This window comes from Misgurnus anguillicaudatus, chromosome 6, assembly GCF_027580225.2.
Source record: "Misgurnus anguillicaudatus chromosome 6, ASM2758022v2, whole genome shotgun sequence".
Lineage (NCBI taxonomy): Eukaryota > Metazoa > Chordata > Actinopteri > Cypriniformes > Cobitidae > Misgurnus > Misgurnus anguillicaudatus.
This window is the reverse complement of record NC_073342.2, coordinates 26,699,295-26,721,060: the sequence shown is the minus strand read 5'-3', so window position 1 is coordinate 26,721,060 and position 21,766 is coordinate 26,699,295. Positions and strand designations below refer to the sequence as shown.

Sequence of the window (21,766 nt, the reverse complement as noted above, 5' to 3'; positions counted from 1 at the left end):
GGGGGTTCTGGTCTGAAAACGAGGTGTGTTCAGGCGGATTGTTGGCGCGTTGCTATTTTAAGGCAACTAAAATAGACTACGCCATTGACCAACAAAAACCTGCTCTAAAGTCTAAAGTCAATGGCGCAATATGTTTTTTGTTATTAAAAGAGCGCATTAGTAATATGCGCCTATAAACAGGACAACAACGCGGGTTTGCTTATCACATACATGAATGCGCAGCAGCACAAAAACGCTTTTAAATATGAAAGATTAAAGGATTGAATGTAAAAGATTAATATTGAGTCTCTTGGACATAAATGAGGACTAATTATGAGACGTTAGAAGGCGCAAAGAGCTGCTTCACCTGCAGCCTGGTAAGTAAATGCTTTGCTTTAAAAAAATGCATGTTTTTAATTTTTTTTTTAAATGCTACTGCACAGATTTATTGTATATGATGACTCTGTACCTGTGGATATGGTGAGATGATAAATATTTTTAAGTAATGCTTGTGACGCTGTCCAAGTGCTGAAACGTGCGGAGAGCCGTTTGTAAATTATTTATCTCATGTTTGTTACAAATAAAGTATTTTTACAGTACAAACCTTTTCTTACATACTTGTAAATAATTTTTTGATTATATTAGATAGCCATACATTTAAAGCAATTCAAAGCCTGCTTTTATACTTCCATGGCTAAAAGAAAACGGGGTTTAAATGTTTTAATAAAAAAATAACAATTTCAATATAAGGGAAAAACAACACAATTATTTAACATTAATCTTAAACTGGGGATCTTCTTCCTCCGCTTAGTTTTTCAGTTTACAAAGTCCGTCATCTAAATAGGGATTAAACATAGCGCCAGCGTAACTGGCTTTTAAAGGGAATGAGAGCTGAGACTCTCATTGGTTTATTGCACGTTATGCCCAAAATACTCCCTTTACTCATTAAAAAAATAGGACCAACCCTTTTCGACCAAGCGCTCGGCACACAACCATTTTTCCCGTCATTAAATTAACAAAAGTGGATTTGGACACGCCCATTTAGACGTTGCGCTGTGCGCTTTAGACCGTTTAGATCGTTAAAAAAAGGGCCCAATATATAGAAAAACTGAGAATTCATTCAAAATGTACAGATACGTTGTTTTGCACTAATAAAAGAAAATTTATCAGATGAAGATCCAATAACAGGTGATAATAACAATAATTATGTAAAATAATACTGATAAAAACTTTAAAATGGATGAAAAATAAATACATTTTTGAAATGCTATTAAATTATTGAAATATTTATTTAAATCTCAAGGGGTTCTTTAAGTAAATAATTGAGGTTTAAAACAAAAAAGTTTGAAAACCCCTGTAAATATTGGACAGAAGACACTGCTAGGTTATAATAAATAAATATAAATGTTGTTATCTGTGCATCGAAACATCCCATTGGGGCGAAAACAACCCAGCAGAGTTTTATTCATAACCCAGTGGTTGGTTCTGTGTAATATATACCCAACCATGATTTAAAAGAGTTCTCTTTGGATTTAATCTCCCTTGCAAAAGCGACTAAAGTGACTTTGAAGAATGTGTGCTATTGCTTTACTATAAATCACTATAAATATAAATTCACTAATGGAAGCAGACACGTATGATGATCAATTGATGTCAAATAACACAGCGAAGGAAATCTTTGAATATTGAACGAAAATGAAAGTACCCTTAGGGAACTAATCAAGGTTTGCTCACAGGTAATCCTGGGAGTAAAATACGTGCCATGCACACCGTAGTTATAGTTACTTTAACTTCCTGGAGTCTTTCTGATTGTGGCACTACTGAGCCATGCACCATCTGTCCTATTATTGTGAATTATAGAAAGAAAGAAATCAAACTAATTCTTAACTAATCCTCAACATTATGCCATCTTAAGTGGTTTTGTTCTTTGTTAAATGCAAATCTACCAAAAACTGTTAAAAGTGAGAAGGATGTCTTTTATTTTTAACAAAAGCCTGCTAGGCCTCTCATTATTTCAAGGGCAATTTGACGACTTAATTGGTGGGCTTGTTAAAAGCCATCTTTTTATTTAAATGAAAACACTTCATTGTTCAAGTGCCTCATTAACAGAAAAAAACTGACTTCGATTAAGTGACACTCAATTCAACGTGACGGGACAAGAATGATGCTGTTACCTGACATTTCCCTACTGGAGATCAATATTTGAAAGCAGTAGATCTGTGAGGAATACTAAGTGAACCTGTTGTATTTTTGGGAGGACATTGCATTAGCAGCACAAAAGATCATGAGTTCGAACCCAAGGAACAAACATACTAATAAAAAAATGGATGCCAAATGCATAAATGTAAATGTGCATGTATATACTGTATATTGGCCTCATTATCACCCATCTTGATATATACACTGCTTTTTATATACATGCATGCACACCCACAAATACTTCAGGGATGGAGTAGCAGGAGCAGGTGGCAAAGAGGAGGGGGTTAACAATTGAGCTCTGTTTGCAGCATGTGTTTAGATACGCCTGGCTTTCCTTCAGAGAAAACAATTCCAATGTGTTTTAACCACTTTCAAGGTCCACAGATGGTTTGACACAAAACCCCTACAAATCTGATGACCTATCATGCCTGTAGCTCCAGGCCAATCATCTTCTCTACATGATGCCCCATTATGACGAGGAGTTCTCCCCATTGACTTTTATACCTAATAAATCCCTATGGACTCATGACATAAGCTGCCAGACACTTTACTGCTGCTAACCTCTGTTTGCTATTTATATTCAACATAATAATAGCTTTCACTGAGGCATAGATGGAAAATGTGTTTGTTGACTCCAAGCCAACATGAAATCAAAACCCACCATGTTTACTTTGGTAATACTTTGTTTTATTGAAAACAATTGTCGCTGCACTTTCATAATCTTCTGAAGCAATTTTATTTTTAAGATGACTTCACAAATTCCTCTTTGTGACATTTTTCATTATTTTTGTAAATGGTTCATTTTTTTATTTAAAAAATTTACCATATTGCTGAATTAAAATGGGTTATAAATGGGGTTCGAAATTGGCTTTAAGGCGCTTTCACACGATCTTCACCTTTCCATTTACATCCAACAAATATTTGATCATTTCAATTATGTTGAAGGTGTTCATCTAGACACGTTGAGTTACATGACAAGTCCTTTTTACGTCTAGAATAATCACCTAGTCTTTTATCTTTACAAAGACATGTTACCTCTTTTCTTGCATGTGCTTTTACTATCACGGCGTACAAATGCTACCTACAACCTTGTTAAACCGCCCTCCTTTGACACTATCTGTAATGCTCTTCATGTGGAGGACAAAGTGGCACATGATGTATGTGTTCGAGCCCCGAGGCGAGTCACGTGCAAGGGCCTTTGGGAATAGGATCCTTGAGTAAGGCTTACCTGAACGGGCATTGCGAACAGGTTGGGGCACAGGAAGAAAAACCACATCAGTTGATTTGTGTCTATGGCGACAAGGTTGCAAATTTGACCCACTGTCATTCCTCCCATAGACATGTTGGAGGTGCAGAGGCGCATGATCTTATTGAAGATCTTGGTCTGGGAATAGAAACAAACATGTTGTTTAAAATAGAAACTTAAGTTGCTGTACTAACCCCAAACTTTTTAGGGTTGAGAATCAGTTATTGAGCAAGTACAACAAATTTGAACTCTTTTATATTACCTTACTCTGCAATGGTACTTATTTTCAATCCAGAGTTGGGTGAACAAGGGACGATTCCAACAAGTTGGGTTGTTTCAAACCAAAATGTTGGGTTCGTCACTTATTGACCCAACACTGGGTTGAAAATAACCCAGCTTTTTTATTGTGTAGGCTTATAATAATGATTTATAAGTGGAACCGTCGGTGCGTAAAGTAACCTGCAATTTTATGTTTTAAACAGAGATGGCGATAGAGAGGAAAAAACGGATTGCTGCTTTAAAGGTGCAATGTCGGACTTTTAGGAGGATTGCTTGACAAAAATGCAATCAAACATATCTATATTATACGTGATGTATAAAGACCTTACATAATGAACTGTATTGTTTTTATTACCTTAGAATGAGCAGCTTTTATCTACATAAACTGCAGGTCTTCTTATATGAAAGTTGCTGCCATGTTTCTACAGTAGCCCTAAGCATACAAACTGTTCAACAGAGCGTGTTTCATTGCTATGTTGTCTCAGACAATGACATATTTGTCCTGTTTGAGGTTGGTTGCAATTCGCAATCTCACCACTAGAAGCCACTAAAAACCATATTACAGTTTTAAGAATTTATTGAAAATTTTAATGAAATCTGTTTATGCACTTATCCATTCATTCAAGTCAGTGCTTTGAACCTGATTTTTTCCCCAATTGGTATTTTAACGTTTCCGGTTTTCGGTTAAACCCTAAAATTGATGTTTCTGAACCAGTTAGAACAAAAAATAAAGTTCCTGAACTGGTAAATATCGTTCATACATCAGCTGTGGGACATACTAAAAAGTAGACTGATAATTTTTAGTCTACATAATTTTCCTTAAGTCTCTATCTTGTCATCAAACATTAAAAAAGGCTACATTATGTAAGCGGCATAACTGTAATTCTGACATGCCTACATTTGTTTCAGCATTATACATGAATTAAGACAAGGACAATTTCTGCCATGTCGTTTATTGGAAAACAAATGTTTTTATTAGAAAAAGAATACTGTGGTATTTTGAGACCATTTTGTTTGTGTGTGTCCTGTCAAGAACAGAAAGATTGTTCGTTTGCTTTTTGAAACGCGTCTCTCCGTGTATGCACTTTTGAGTGCACTTAAACACGCGCAAACACACAGACGGAGGACAAATTCCAAACGGCCCTTCGGAAGAAGATGCAGCCTAAACAGTAACTCCACATAGGGTGAAAATTACGTTGTTTTGTATTTTAATGGAATACAGTATAAGACACAGTAGTGCAACTCACTCTTGAAGTTTATACATCAAGAGTTCTGATCTTTGAAGGGCATAGGGATAATCACGTTTGATTTGGACCGGACACATTCAACCGCATGTGTGTTTAACCGCACGTGCGTTTGACAGAAGTCTTGTCAAAGAACGAAAAAATAACGGTATAAACCAGTTACCATTATTTTTAATAAACGATTCTGTTTCGTAACATATATTTTTTTGAAGTTTCTGGTTTCGTTTCTGTTCCTTGCAAAACATCAAAAGTTTCTGGTTTTCGTTTTCGTTCCGTGAATCGGTTCAAAGCCTTGATTCAAGTAGGAAACACAATTGTTTAAGCTAGTGTGCAGATTGCAAAAATCGGTGACAGATGTGATTTTGACCTGTATGGCTCCTCTCAGGTTGATTCCAGTCTCAATAGCAACATAGTAGGACGCTTGAAGGAACGTTCTCTGGAGGAGAAGGGCGAAGAACAGGAGCACGGCTAGGACGTATGCGTTGGCAAGAAACTCCTGAGAGGAGATGAAATAGATTCCTAGATGCTGCATCTGAAACACACCAAACCATTTACAGCCATAGGTTAGTATTTACTATAATTGTCAGTGAGGGAGGTCAAGGATAATTGATGTTAATGCACTTTGAAAACAAGCATTAATGTCACTAAATTAAATAGCACATTTTTATTGCATAGCTAATTGAATGGAGCATCCCCCTGTTTTGCTCAAAGGCACAAGTGTGATTAATGGGTCGTCCTTTGAATATTTAAACCAGTTTAAGTTACTGGACTGAGCTTTATGCATTACGCCACTGAGAATGATACTAGGTGTATGTGACTGACACCAGTTGTTAACGTAAAGTCACTCCGTATTAAGGTACATTTCAGTTAAGAAGCGGCTACATCTACTGAATAGGCTATTTGCACATACTCACGACTTGAAAAAATACATCTCGCTTTCATATTATACATTTTTAGACACTACAGCAAACATTTTCTAAACATAGGTACACGTCAGCCTTAAAACGGAAAATATACTGTAAATTTTGAAGTTTTATATTATCTGAGAAAGCACTAGCTGGTGAACAATAGCACTTCAGCATTTCTCCTCACAAGGCGATTTATTGCAGACATTTAACCACCAACCAAACATCACAGCAACAAATGAGTCAATTAAGAGAAATGGGACTGTTAGCCAGAAAAAAATAAGCCAATTGCATTTCTAAGTTATATTTTCTAAATTAAGAAAAACTCAATAATTGAAAAAACTTTTTATATTTTCGCTATAGAAAATGCAATCTATATAAATAAATGATGAAATTCAGCCATTAATCTGAATACGTTCGCTAAATAAATAATAAACTAAGCATAATAAAAGATGTCAATCTCCATATGGTGAAATGTATTACAGTGATCCAAAGAAGCCGACATACGACAGCCAGATGACACGCACGGTTCAACTTGTTAATATTTCACGACAACTGCAAGATGACGAAACGCTTTGGAACACAAGATGAATGTCACAAGACACAGCCAGGACTATAAAGACGGTATGAAACGGATTGATGAACATGGTTTTCCTTCTTTCTCGGGTTGATGTATTGCCTATTAGAAAAGTAAGTTTAGCAGTGCATATCGATGCCACGCCGCTATTTTAAATGGCAGATAGGCTTCAGTTGCATATCAGCCATAAACAATGATTTGCTACTTGCAGGTGGTATAGGGGGAGAGAAACATTCTCGTCCTAGAAAGCATTTGATTGGACAGAAATCTACAGCAAGATCAAGCTATCAATATTTTTGGTCTATTTTCTCAGAACATACTGTTTTGATCGAATTTGTACCTCTAAAGTGTTAATATGCACCTTTGAGTACGAAGCCCCAGTGACAGCTTTTGTTTCTTTCTCTCTTAGTTAGATACTTTCTGTGAAACAGTGTTACAATGTATGGATCTGCAAATTTAGGATCAATAACACAGAAGTGTTCTTACTGGTGCCTGAATAGTGTGGTTCTCTTTACTGATATGGTGCACGATGCCTGAAATACAAAGAGGGCCGGCAAAACCAAGCAGATCAGCCATGAAACGGAAAGTAATGCTGAGGATAAGAGGTTTTCCAAAGGCTTGCCGAAGCGCCGTCCAGATCCACTTGGGCCCTTGTGGATTAGAATCTTGGGGCCTCTGAAAAAGACAAGAGAATATGTTCATTTTAGGGGTGGGTCGATACCACTTTTTCCATAACGATCCAATTTCGATGCCCGAATTCTGAGTATCGGCCGATACCGATCCAATCTTAGTTTTTCTGCATTTAATTCACCGCTACTCCAGTCCACCACACCATTCAGTTTTTTGTGACCTTAAATATATTCATATATGCTGTTATTTTCGCATTAAGCTGTTGAATACATTAGGAAGACTTTGAATATAGTGTATAAAAATGTTTATGATGCTTTTTTTATAATAGTCTGACTTTTCTATAGCATCACAGTAGTAATGCACAGTATCGGATTTGGATTGGCCCCATAAATCCGATACCCGATCCAGCATAAAAGGTCTGTATTGGCCCGATACCCGATCCCAAGTATTGGATCGGCCCACCCCTAGTTCATTTACAACCTTTGATGTTTATAAACATTCATATCAAGGTTATCTCGTCAATTAAGAGAAAACGCTTTTCTGCCAATGATGAGTTTTTACGGCAATCCATATTTCCGCTATTATCCACTAGGTGGCGCAACTTATAAAGCATTCACTGATCCAAAAACTTGATGTATGTCATCATTCTGAATCTGATCTCTAACAAAAGTCGCATTCGTTAAAAAATGCTTTTCAAATTTGACATTTTGAAGAAATTTTAAGAAACCTACTAGGGGTGGGCCGATCCAATACTTGGGATCGGGTATCGGGCCAATACGGACCTTTTATGCTGGATCGGGTATCGGATTTATGGGGCCAATCCAAATCCGATACTGTGCATTACTACTGTGATGCTATAGAAAAGTCAGACTATTATAAAAAAAGCATCATAAACATTTTTATACACTATATTCAAAGTCTTCCTAATGTATTCAACAGCTTAATGCGAAAATAACAGCATATATGAATATATTTAAGGTCACAAAAAACTGAATGGTGTGGTGGACTGGAGTAGCGGTGAATTAAATGCAGAAAAACTAAGATCGGATCGGTATCGGCCGATACTCAGAATTCGGGCATCGAAATTGGATCGTTATGGAAAAAGTGGTATCGACCCACCCCTAAAACCTACCCATATTTGAGAGGTGATAAAGAGAGAACATGATGAATTTTAAAGCAGACGGTTTTTCTTTCATTTTATATATTGTATGTTTATACATTTAAAGAAGAAATTCTAGTCAGAGAACATTCAACTATAAAAAAATGCTGGCACTGGCTGGCAACTTTTTTTAACGCTGACAAGGAAAGAGTTAAAATTAGCATATATACAGTATATACAATGAGGCGATATTATTGTTTTAGGTGCAGTACCTGTTTACTAGGGCTGTGTATCGCCAACAATTTCCCGATACGATACGTATCCCGATACAAGGGCCCCGATACAATGCGCATCATGATACAAGACTATTTTGAATGACATTTTTGTTCAGAATTTAGTATTATTATTATTATTATTATTATTATTATTATTATCTGTTTATTGTACATTGAATAAGCAGTGTTGTAACAGTTGTGTTTTTCCCATTCATTTATTAGATTTTGGGGTTACTCATAGAAATACTTAAAATCTCAGAGTTAGTACTTAACTTATGTTTTTTTAAAAGCAGTTTTACAAAGATGGTGCCTTACTCTAGGCATTATATTTGTCTCTCATCTATGAATATATCTATAAACATGCAGTCAGACTTAATACTATTTAATAGAAATCAGATTATTAATGTGACAGCTATAGTTTGAAGTAGCTCTGTATCTCTTCTCTAGACGTACACTTTCACATGCAAATCTTTGTCGTGTTTCTTCTCAAATGCGTTAGTACTGTTTTATAAGACCTTGGCTAATAAAGCCCTTTGCAGTAGTATAGGCTAAGATATCTGCGTTTTCATACTGAACTTATTGACTTTACTGTGCGCGCGAGTACGCGGCTCACTATGCAGACACGTGCGCCAGCGAGACAGACACGCAAGTGAAAGTATACCCCGCTACCTTTAACTCTGCGTACTCTGCGGGACACATACGTTCCTTTCCATATGGATCATGGATCAACAGCGATTCGTCACGTTACTTTCAAAAGTGCATCCGAATCGATACGGAAGGTGCTGTATCGATGCGCGCATCGTCAGGCGTCCAAGACGATGTATCGTCGTATCGATATTTTGAACACAGCACTACTGTTTACCATTTTTTTTTTCAGTTAAAAAACACATTTTATAGTTGTTGTTTTTTTCACACTTTCCTTATCAGAAATGTGTTTATTTATTTACTATTAAGGAATGGAGACAATGTATTCACCTCTTTGTTCATGTTTTGGTATGATGATATGTCTTTAAAGGAAACAAACAACAATATATAATTGTAGTGCCAGTATGAAGTGTTAATTTGTTCATTAATTTACAAATATACATTTAGAAAAAAATTCATCAGCCTTGACTTAGTTGTTTATGTAAGCTGTGGGTATAAAACACTGCATGCATAAAAACGAGTCTTGAGGTCCTAAAAAACACCCTTTTAATTCATTCCTATGGGATGTTTAATAAAGCTTGTCTGGGCAAGCATGAGTTACCTGTGGGGGTGGAGCTTAGCCAAAGGTCAGCCAGGATCTATTTTGAATTATAGATTTTATTTCTCTATTTCATACCTGTAGTATAATACTAAACATGACATGCAGCGCATAGTGTGACAGATCTCAATTACACTGAAATATCAATCATCTGTAGCATTATTCACACCCAGCGTCAAAAAGAACACGAGACGTGACTGATGTCACGCGTGTGAGAACGGTCATGTGACACAGTCTTCCACAATATCCATTTACCTGAAGTACACACATACACAAACATGACTGCACACACTCTTTATTCCCAAAAGCACATAGGGATGCTGAGTGCCTTCACCTGAGGATGGGTTAGGATGTGTTCAAAGCGGAAAAGGAACATTGTCTGTCCCTTGTGTTTTGGCGACACACATGCACACTCAAGAAATCATTTTGAGCAATACTTCACATCGTTCTCGCTGTGCCTGGTGACGCACACTGACTCTTCGCATCATTATTATCAAAAAGCAAGTCAGTCATCGCAAAATCAAAAGATTTTATATTACTAATAAAACTAAAAAATGTACCTTCTGGGCTTCAAAGGCCTCGCGGAGCTTCAGGTAGTTGGTGAGAGCTCTCATGGCGATCGGTAGCCTGCCGATGACCTTCAGATCAATGGGACGTCTGTGTGCTGAGGTGATGAAGGTGTTCATCCACCAGTATGTGCTTTTAGAGAGCAGGTTTACAAATGGCTGCAGAAAACGCACCCCCAGGTCCTGTAAGTCCTCTGGAGGCTTTACTTCAGTGGGAAGAGCGAAACACACATAGCGCTGCAGAAACACAGGACAAAACATTGCAAATATTCAAAGCTGAGTTAGATATAAAAAAAAATGAAAATCTCCTGTCCAGTGTCACAGCAAAAAAAAATTCTGAACTAGCTATATGGAGTAACTGTTTTTGTTGTTACCCAACCATAGTTTGAAACAACACAACACAGGTTTATTTATAACTCAGCAGTTGGGTTTGCCCATATTTGACCCAACCAACCGAACACTGTAAAGAGTGCAGCATTACCAACTAGGTTTTGGGTCAGCACCAGACCAAATTAACTTAAAAACTTTCTTTTAACATCTAAGGCTACAGTATGTATCAGCCCCATATATCAATATTGTAATCCCTTACCCTCCTCAGGATGACATTGATCTCCACAGCCAAAAGTAGTCCATACAGCAGGGTCAATAAACCTGTGATCCCAAACCGTAGTTGTCTCAGGCCAATGCCATGCTCTGTGTACTTGGCAAACTTGATTGTTTTCGTGACGAATGCCAGAACCCAGTAAATGAGCAAAGCTGTGTAAAAACAACCCAAAATGTATTTATGGTGTAACAAGGGTATGGAAATAAATAAGACTGGACTTCACAAAATGCTCCATAGATACGCAGTTTGTGTTTTGTTTTCCACAACTGAAATGTAATTTGTATCATTTTTTCCTGAAATTTCATTCAGGACCAATCTGAGAGTAACTACGAGCAAGGAAAAGAAAACTTTTTTCTTAGTTTAGATGCGGGGCTAACCCCGTTGATAGGTATAACCATAGATATGTATAAAGGCTAGATGTGTTACGGAGTCTCTAACGTCATCACCTGGCGGCCATTTTACCACAGGGAGCTCGCTAACTCGTAGCATTGAGTTTAATGGTGGAGGTACTTTAAAATGGCCATGACTTGCTCAATTTTTTACCAATTTTCAAACGGTTTTGTTTCTTACAACATGGCTATAATTCTGGATGCTTTAACATGTTTCATGAATTATTTTTTTTAGTTAATAACAAACCAAACCGATTGGAAATTGGTAAAAAATTAAGCAAGTTATTGTCATGCGGACATTCCACTCAATTGGCCAGCAGCGTGGGCGAGACATCTAGCCTTTATACATATCTATGGGTATAACACATTCTTTTAAAGACTTACTTTGATTGGTTGTCCAAGATAAACAAAATAAGAGCGCTCTTAAAAGCGGCCTAATATTGTACATGTTCACTTTCAAAATATTGGGCTATTTTTTGCTATTGTATTATAAATAAAATAAAATAAAATAAAATAATATATAACAAATAAATATAAATATAGCTGCAAGCAGCGATACCGGGGTCAAGCCAAACATGGCAAAAAATTATTCATACGTGATGACTGTCATGATTTAAGATCTAAGTTTGCATTAGTTTTAGGAAAAAAATAGCAATTTTTTTGTATCTTGAGACCACTAGGTGGCGCTCTGTCGAAACAATAGATGGTGCCTCAGGTCATGACTGTGATGACACATACCAAATTTAGTGTAAATACGATAAAGCGATACGGAGATATAGCCTTAAATACCTTGACCACTAGGGGGCTCTGACCAAACAATAAATTGTGACTCAGGTCTTGATTGTGATGACACCCACCAAATTTGGTGTAAATATGATAAAGAGATGCAGAGATATAGCTTCAAATCTCTTGACCACTAGGGGGCGCCGAAAAGTTTACAAGTCCTCCCAGAACATGTTGCTGATGAACCATACCAAGTTTCATAACAATACGCAATTGCGTTTCTGAAATACTTGAACTTAAAGAAAAAATTCAAAATGGCCGACACACAAAATGGCCGACCAAAAACCATTTGGTATCGTTTGACTCGGCATGCCTCACGAACTCTAACAAGACCGCTCTCATAATTTTACATTCAAGTTTGCAGTAGTTATAAGCAAAAATAGACATTTTTTATATCTTGTGACCAGTAGGGGGCAGTTTGACGAAACGGTGCATGCACCCTCAGGTCATCACTGTTATGACATATACCAAGTCTCATATTAATACGCAAAAGTTTTGCGAAGATACAGGCTCAAAGACATTTTGGCGTGCTCGCCCTCGCATTCTTTGATGCGTTATACGACAACGGATAGGTCTACCGAAAAGCTTTTGATAACTTTTTGTCTAGAGTGTCTCTAGATGATGCATACCAAAATTCAAGCCAATCACACGAGCGCTCTAGGAGGAGTTCAAAAAAGTAGGTGTTCAATATAATTCAAAATGGCCGACAGGAAGTAGGTTTGACTCAGACATATTTGGTACAGTCAGACTCAGCATGAGCCAAGGAATCAATAGAGTGAAGACTTATGTCATAGTGGCAATTTAGTCAAAAGATATAAAGATTTTAAACAATTTATTTACATATCCTGACCACTAGGTGGCGCCGTCCTAAAGATTTATAGGTGCGCTCAGAACATGTCACCGATGAACCATGCCAAATTTCGTAGCGATACGCCATTCGGTTTGTGAAATACTGAACTTAATGAGAAAATTCAAAATGGCCGACACCCAAAATGGCCGACCGAAAACGGTTTGGTATCGTTTGACTCGGCATGCCTCAAGGAATCTAACAAGACCTCCTTCATGATTTTAGACTCAAGTTTGAAGTATTTATAAGCGAAAATAGGCATTTTTCGAATCTCGTGACCACTAGGTGGCGCTGTGACGAAACGTTGCAGGCACCCTCAGGTCATGACTGTTATGACATATGCCAAGTTTCGTGTCGATACACAAAAGTTTTGCGAAGATACGGCCTCACGTCCGTTTTGGCGTGCTCGCCGCCATATATGTTGTCAATTTATACGAGAACGCAATGGTCTATCAAAAAGCTTTTGATAACTTTTTGTCTTGGGTGTCTCTAGATGCTACATACCAAAGGACCTGCAAATCGGACAAACGGTCTAGTAGGAGTTCGAAAAAGTAGGTTTTACGGAAAATTCAAAATGGCGGAAAGATGTGTATGACACAAATGACATCAATGGGTGCAATTGAATCATCATGAGCCAAGGATTCAGAGGAAACAAGAATTTAGTTTCTAGGACTCACGGGTCAGAAGTTGTGAGCATGAACATAAGTGGATTTTTGGACTGTTGGTGGCGCTAGAGGGTTTGAGTCAGACACACCAATGTTGCTATAGTAACTTCTGAGACTGTCCTCTACATGTGTGCCAAATTTCATAACTTTCCTATGTACGGTTCTATGGGCTGCCATTGAATTTCGGCGGAAGAACGAGGAAGAAAAATAATAATAAATATAGCTGCAAGCAGCGATACCGGGGTCAAGCCGAACATGGCAAAAAATGATTCATACGTGATGACTGCCATGATTTAACATCTAAGTTTGCATTAGTTTTATGAAAAAAAAGCATTTTTTTCCTATCTTGAGACCACTAGGTGGCACTGTGCCAAAAGAACAGATGGTGCCTCAGGTCATAACTGTGATGACACATACCAAATTTAGTGTAAATACAATAAGGCGATACGGAGATATAGCCTTAAATGACTTGACCACTAGGGGGCACTGACCAAAAAATAAATTGTGACTCAGGTCTTGATTGTGATGACACCCACCAAATTTGGTGTAAATACAATAAAGAGATGCAGAGATATAGCCTTAAATAACTTGACCACTAGGGGGCACTGACCAAAAAATTAATTGTGACTCAGGTCTTGATTGTGATGACACCCACCAAATTTGGTGTAAAAACAATAAAGAGATGCAGAGATATAGCCTTAAATGACTTGACCACTAGGGGGCACTGACCAAAAAATAAATTGTGACTCAGGTCTTGATTGTGATGACACCCACCAAATTTGGTGTAAATACAATAAAGAGATGCAGAGATATAGCCTTAAATAACTTGACCACTAGGGGGCACTGACCAAAAAATAAATTGTGGCTCAGGTCTTGATTGTGATGACACCCACCAAATTTGGTGTAAATACGATAAAGAGATGCAGAGATATAGCTTCAAATCTCTTGACCACTAGGGGGCACCGGAAAGTTTACAAGTCCTCCCAGAACATGTTGCTGATGAACCATACCAAGTTTCATAACAATACGCAATTGCGTTTCTGAAATACTTGAACTTAAAGAAAAATTCAAAATGGCCGACACACAAAATGGCCGACCAAAAACCATTTGGTATCGTTTGACTCGGCATGCCTCACGAAATCTAACAAGACCACTCTCATAATTTTACATTCAAGTTTGCAGTAGTTATAAGCAAAAATAGACATTTTTTATATCTCGTGACCAGTAGGGGGCAGTGTGACGAAATGGTGCATGCACCCTCAGGTCATCACTGTTATGAAATATACCAAGTCTCATATTAATACACAAAAGTTTTGCGAAGATACAGGCTCAAACACATTTTGGCGTGCTCGCCCTCGCATTCTTTGATGCGTTATACGACAACAAATAGGTCTACCGAAAAGCTTTTGATAACTTTTTGTCTAGAGTGTCTCTAGATGATGCATACCAAAAATCAAGCCAATCACACGAGCGCTCTAGGAGGAGTTCGAAAAAGTAGGTGTTCAATATAATTCAAAATGGCCGACAGGAAGTAGGTTTGACTCAGACATATTTGGTACAGTCGGACTCAGCATGAGCCAAGGAATCAATAGAGTGAAGTCTTATGTCATAGTGGCAATTTAATCAAATGATATAAACATTTTAAACAATTTATTTACATATCCTGACCACTAGGTGGCGCTGTCCTAAAGATTTATAGGTGCGCTCAGAACATGTCACTGATGAACCATGCCAAATTTCGTAGCGATACGCCATTCTGTTTGTGAAATACTGAACTTAATGAGAAAATTCAAAATGGCCGACACCCAAAATGGCCGACCGAAAACCGTTTGGTATCGTTTGACTCGGCATGCCTCAAGGAATCTAACAAGACCAACTTCATGATTTTAGACTCAAGTTTGAAGTAGTTATAAGCGAAAATAGGCATTTTTCGAATCTCGTGACCACTAGGTGGCGCTGTGACGAAACGTTGCAGGCACCCTCAGTTCATGACTGTAAAAACATATACCAAGTTTCGTGTCGATACACCAAAGTGTTGCGAAGATACAGCCACACGTCCGTTTTGGCGTGCTCGCCGCCATATATGTTGTTAATTTATACGAGAACGCATTGGTCTATCAAAAAGCTTTTGATAACTTTTTGTCAGAGGTGTCTCTAGATGCTATATACCAAAGGACATGCAAATCGGACAAACGCTCTAGGAGGAGTTCGAAAAAGTAGGTTTTACGGAAAATTCAAAATGGCGGAAAGATGTGCATGACACAAATGACATCAATGTGTGCAATTGAATCATCATGAGCCAAGGATTCAGAGGAAACAGAATTTAGTTTCTAGGACTCACGGGTCAGAAGTTATGAGCATGAACATAAGTGGACATTTGGACTGTTGGTGGCGCTAGAGAGTTTGAGTTAGACACACCAAATTTGCTATAGTAACTTCTAAGACTGTCCTGTACATGTGTGCCAAATTTCATAACTTTCCTATGTACGGTTCTATGGGCTGCCATTGACTTCAATGGCGGAAGAGGAAGAATAATAATAATAATAATAATAATAATAATAAATATAGCTGCAAGCAGCGATACCGGGGTCAAGCCAAACATGGCAAAAAAAATTTCATACGTGACGACTGTCATGATTTAAGATCTAAGTTTGCATTAGTTTTATGAAAAAAAAACAATTTTTTCGTATCTTGAGACCACTAGGTGGCACTGTGCCGAAAGAATAGACGGTGCCTCAGGTCATGACTGTGATGACATACCAAATTTAGTGTAAATACAATAAAGCGATACGGAGATATAGCCTTAAATGACTTGACCACTAGGGGGCACTGACCAAAAAATAAATTGTGACTCAGGTCTTGATTGTGATGACACCCACCAAATTTGGTGTAAATACAATAAAGAGATGCAGAGATATAGCCTTAAATGACTTGACCACTAGGGGGCACTGACCAAAAAATAAATTGTGACTCAGGTCTTGATTGTGATGACACCCACCAAATTTGGTGTAAATACAATAAAGAGATGCAGAGATATAGCTTCAAATCTCTTGACCACTAGGGGGCGCCGAAATGTTTACAAGTCCTCTCAGAACATGTTGCTGATGAACTATACCAAGTTTCATAACAATACGCAATTGCGTTTCTGAAATACTTGAGCTTAAAGAAAAAATTCAAAATGGCCGACACACAAAATGGCCGACCAAAAACCATTTGGTATTGTTTGACTCGGCATGCCTCACAAAATCTAACAAGACCACTCTCACAATTTTACATTCAAGTTTGCAGTAGTTATAAGCAAAAATAGGCATTTTTCGAATCTCGTGACCACTAGGTGGCGCTGTGATGAAACGTTGCATGCACCCTCAGGTCATCACTGTTATGACATATACCAAGTCTCATATCAATACGCAAAAGTTTTGCGAAGATACAGGCTCAAACACATTTTGGCGTGCTCGCCCTCGCATCCTTTGATGCGTTATACGACAACGGATAGGTCTACCGAAAAGCTTTTGATAACTTTTTGTCTGGAGTGTCTCTAGATGATGCATACCAAAAATCAAGCCAATCACACGAGCGCTCTAGGAGGAGTTCGAAAAAGTAGGTGTTCAATATAATTCAAAATGGCCGACAGGAAGTACGTTTGACTCAGACATATTTGGTACAGTCGGACTCGGCATGAGCCAAGGAATCAATAGAGTGAAGTCTTATGTCAGTGTGGCAATTTAATCAAATGATATAAAGATTTTAAACAATTTATTTACATATCCTGACCACTAGGTGGCGCCGTCCTAAAGATTTATAGGTGCGCTCAGAACATGTCACCCATGAACCATGCAAAATTTCGTAGCCATACGCCATTCGGTTTGTGAAATACTGAACTTAATGAGAAAATTCAAAATGGCCGACACCCAAAATGGCCGACCGAAAACCGTTTGGTATCGTTTGACTCGGCATGCCTCAAGGAATCTAACAAGACCATCTTCATGATTTTAGACTCAACTTTGTAGTAGTTATAAGCGAAAATAGGCATTTTTCGAATCTCGTGACCACTAGGTGGCGCTGTGACGAAACGTTGCAGGCACCCTCAGGTCATGACTGTAATGACATATACCAAGTTTCTTGTCGATACAATAAAGTTTTGCGAAGATAGGGCCTCACGTCCGTTTTGGCGTGCTCGCCGCCATATATGTTGTCAATTTATACGAGAACGCATTGGTCTATCAAAAAGCTTTTGATAACTTTTTGTCTGGGGTGTCTCTAGATGCTACATACCAAAGGACATGCAAATCCGACGGACGGTCTAGGAGGAGTTCGAAAAAGTAGGTTTTACGGAAAATTCAAAATGGCGGAAAGATTTGCATGACACAAATGACATCAATGTGTGCAATTGAATCATCATGAGCAAAGGATTCAGAGGAAACAAGAATTTAGTTTCTAGGACTCACGGGTCAGAAGTAATGAGCATGAACATAAGTGGATATTTGGACTGTTGGTGGCGCTAGAGGGTTTGAGTCAGACACACCAATGTTGCTATAGTAACTTCTGAGACTGTCCTCTACATGTGTGCCAAATTTCATAACTTTCCTACGTACGGTTCTATGGGCTGCCATTGACTTTAATGGCGGAAGAACAAGAAGAAGAATAATATATAATAATAATAATAATAAATATAGCTGCAAGCAGCGATACCGGGGTCAAGCGAAACATGGAAAAAAATGATTCATACGTGATGACTGTCATGTTTTAAGATCTAAGTTTGCATGAGTTTTAGGAAAAAAATATCAATTTTTTTGTATCTTGAGACCACTAGGTGGCGCTGTGCCGAAACAATAGATGGTGCCTCAGGTCATGACTGTGATGACACATACCAAATTTAGTGTAAATACGATAAACCGATACGGAGATATAGCCTTAAATGACTTGACCACTAGGGGGCACTGACCAAACAATAAATTGTAACTCAGGCCTTGATTGTGATGACACCCACCAAATTTGTTGTAAATACGATAAAGAGATGCAGAGATATAGCTTCAAATCTCTTGACCACTAGGGGGCGCCGAAAAGTTTACAAGTCCTCTCAGAACATGTTGCTGATGAACCATACCAAGTTTTATAACAATACGCAATTGCGTTTCTGAAATACTTGAACTTAAAGAAAAAATTCAAAATGGCCGACACACAAAATGGCCGACCAAAAACCATTTGGTATCGTTTGACTCGGTATGCCTCAAGAAATCTAACAAGACCAGTCTCATAATTTTACATTCAAGTTTGCAGTAGTTATAAACAAAAATAGACATTTTTTATATCTCGTGACCAGTAGGGGGCAGTGTGACGAAATGTTGCATGCACCTTCAGGTCATCACTGTTATGACATATACCAAGTCTCATATTAATACGCAAAAGTTTTGCGAAGATACAGGCTCAAACACATTTTGGCATGCTCGCCCTCGCATTCTTTGATGCGTTATACGACAACGGATAGGTCTACCGAAAAGCTTTTGATAACTTTTTGTCTAGAGTGTCTCTAGATGATGCATACCAAAAATCAAGCCAATCACACGAGCGCTCTAGGAGGAGTTCGAAAAAGTAGGTGTTCAATATAATTCAAAATGGCCGACAGGAAGTAGGTTTGACTCAGACATATTTGGTACAGTCGGACTCGGCATGAGCTAAGGAATCAATAGAGTGAAGTCTTATGTCATAGTGGCAATTTAATCAAATGATATAAAGATTTTAAACAATTTCTTTACATATCCTGACCACTAGGTGGCGCCGTTCTAAAGATTTATAGGTGCGCTCAGAACATGTCACTGATGAACCATGCCAAATTTCGTAGCAATAGGCCATTCTGTTTGTGAAATACTGAACTTAATGAGAAAATTCAAAATGGCCGACACCCAAAATGACCGACCGAAAACCGTTTGGTATCGTTTGACTCGGCATGCCTCAAGGAATCTAACAAGACCACCTTCATGATTTTAGACTCAAGTTTGAAGTAGTTATAAGCGAAAATAGGCATTTTTTGAATTTCGTGACCACAAGGTGGCGCTGTGACGAAACGTTGCAGGCACCCTCAGGTCATGACTGTAATGACATATACCAAGTTTCGTGTCGATACAAGAAAGTTTTGCGAAGAAACGGCCTCACGTCCTTTTTGGCGTGCTCGCCGCCTTGTATGTTGTCACTGTATACGAGAACGCATTGGTCTATCAAAAAGCTTTTGATAACTTTTTGTCTGGGGTGTCTCTAGATGCTATATACCAAAGGACATGCAAATCGGACGAACGGTCTAGGAGGAGTTCGAAAAAGTAGGTTTTACAGAAAATTCAAAATGGCGGAAAGATGTGCATGACACAAATGACATCAATGTGTGCAATTGGATCATTATGAGCCAAGGATTCAGAGGAAACAAGAATTTAGTTTCTAGGACTCATGGGTCAGAAGTTGTGAGCATGAACATAAGTGGATTTTTGGACTGTTGGTGGCGCTAGAGGGTTTGAGTCAGACACACCACTGTTGCTATAGTAACTTCTGAGACTGTCCTCTACATGTGTGCCAAATTTCATAACTTTCCTATGTACGGTTCTAGGGGCTGCCATTGACTTCAATGGCGGAAGAGGAAACATAATAATAATAATAATAATAATAATAATAATAATAAGAAAACTAACAATAACAATAGGGTTCTACGCCCCTTCGGGGCTTGACCCCTAAATATAGCTGCAAGCAGCGATACCGGGGTCAAGCCGAACATGGTAAAAAATGATTCATACGTGATGACTGTCATGACCACTAGGTGGCACTGTGCCGAAACAATAGATGGTGGCTCAGGTCTTGATTGTGATGACACCCACCAAATTTGGTGTAAATACGATAAAGAGATGCAGAGATATAGCTTCAAATCTCTTGACCACTAGGGGGCGCCAAAAAGTTTACAAGTCATCTCAGAACTTGTTGCTGATGAACCATACCAAGTTTCATAACAATACGCAATTGCGTTTCTAAAATACTTGAACTTAAAGAAAAAATTCAAAATGGCCGACACACAAAATGGCCGACCAAAAACCATTTGGTATCGTTTGACTCGGCATGCCTCACGAAATCTAACAAGACCACTCTCATAATGTTACATTCAAGTTTGCAGTAGTTATAAGCAAAAATAGACATTTTTTATATCTCGTGACCAGTAGGGGGCAGTGTGACGAAATGGTGCATGCACCCTCAGGACATTACTGTTATGACATAAACGAAGTTTCATATTAATATGCAAAAGTTTTGCGAAGATACAGGCTCAAACACATTTTGGCGTGCTCGCCCTCGCATTCTTTGATGCGTTATACGACAACGGATAGGTCTACCGAAAAGCTTTTGATAACTTTTTGTCTAGAGTGTCTCTAGATGATGTGTACCAAAAATCAAGCCAATCAAACAAGCACTCTAGGAGGAGTTCGAAAAAGTAGGTGTTCAATATAATTCAAAATGGCCGACAGGAAGTAGGTTTGACTCAGACATATTTGGTACAGTCGGACTCAGCATGAGCCAAGGAATCAATAGAGTAAAGTCCTATGTCAGTGTGGCAATTTATATCAAATGATATAAAGATTTTAAACAATTTATTTACATATCCTGACCACTAGGTGGCGCCGTCTTAAAGATTTATAGGTGCGCTCAGAACATGTCACTGATGAACCATGCCAAATTTCGTAGCGATACGCCATTCTGTTTGTGAAATACTGAACTTAATGAGAAAATTCAAAATGGCCGACACCCAAAATGGCCGACCGAAAACCGTTTGGTATCGTTTGACTCGGCATGCCTCAAGGAATCTAACAAGACCACCTTCATGATTTTAGACTCAAGTTTGAAGTAGTTATAAGCAAAAATAGGCATTTTTCGAATCTCGTGACCACTAGGTGGCGCTGTGACGAAACGTTGCAGGCACCCTCAGGTCATGACTGTAATGACATATACCAAGTTTCGTGTCGATACAATAAAGTTTTGCGAAGATATGGCCTCACGTCCGTTTTGGCGTGCTCGCCGCCATATATGTTGTCAATTTATACGAGAACGCATTGGTCTATCAAAAAGCTTTTGATAACTTTTTGTCTGGGGTGTCTCTAGATGCTATATATCAAAGGACATGCAAATCGGACGGACGGTCTAGGAGGAGTTCGAAAAAGTAGGTTTTACGGAAAATTCAAAATGGCGGAAAGATTTGCATGACACAAAT

The 21,766-nt window shown here is 38.3% G+C and overlaps 1 protein-coding gene across 3 annotated transcripts in view; it reads right to left on the bottom strand.

The window, feature by feature from the left end:
* Nucleotides 1-21,766, bottom strand: part of abcc8 (ATP-binding cassette, sub-family C (CFTR/MRP), member 8) — a 239,628-nt gene that overhangs the window by 55,970 nt on the left and 161,892 nt on the right. For all 3 annotated transcript variants that reach the window (XM_073868856.1, XM_073868857.1, XM_073868858.1), the window contains 5 exons: nucleotides 10,832-10,998; nucleotides 10,237-10,479; nucleotides 6,916-7,104; nucleotides 5,315-5,479; nucleotides 3,407-3,562 (listed from right to left, as the gene is read on the bottom strand). In XM_073868856.1, coding sequence (XP_073724957.1) covers nucleotides 3,407-3,562; nucleotides 5,315-5,479; nucleotides 6,916-7,104; nucleotides 10,237-10,479; nucleotides 10,832-10,998 — 920 coding nt within the window. The remainder of the gene's footprint in view (nucleotides 1-3,406; nucleotides 3,563-5,314; nucleotides 5,480-6,915; nucleotides 7,105-10,236; nucleotides 10,480-10,831; nucleotides 10,999-21,766) is intronic.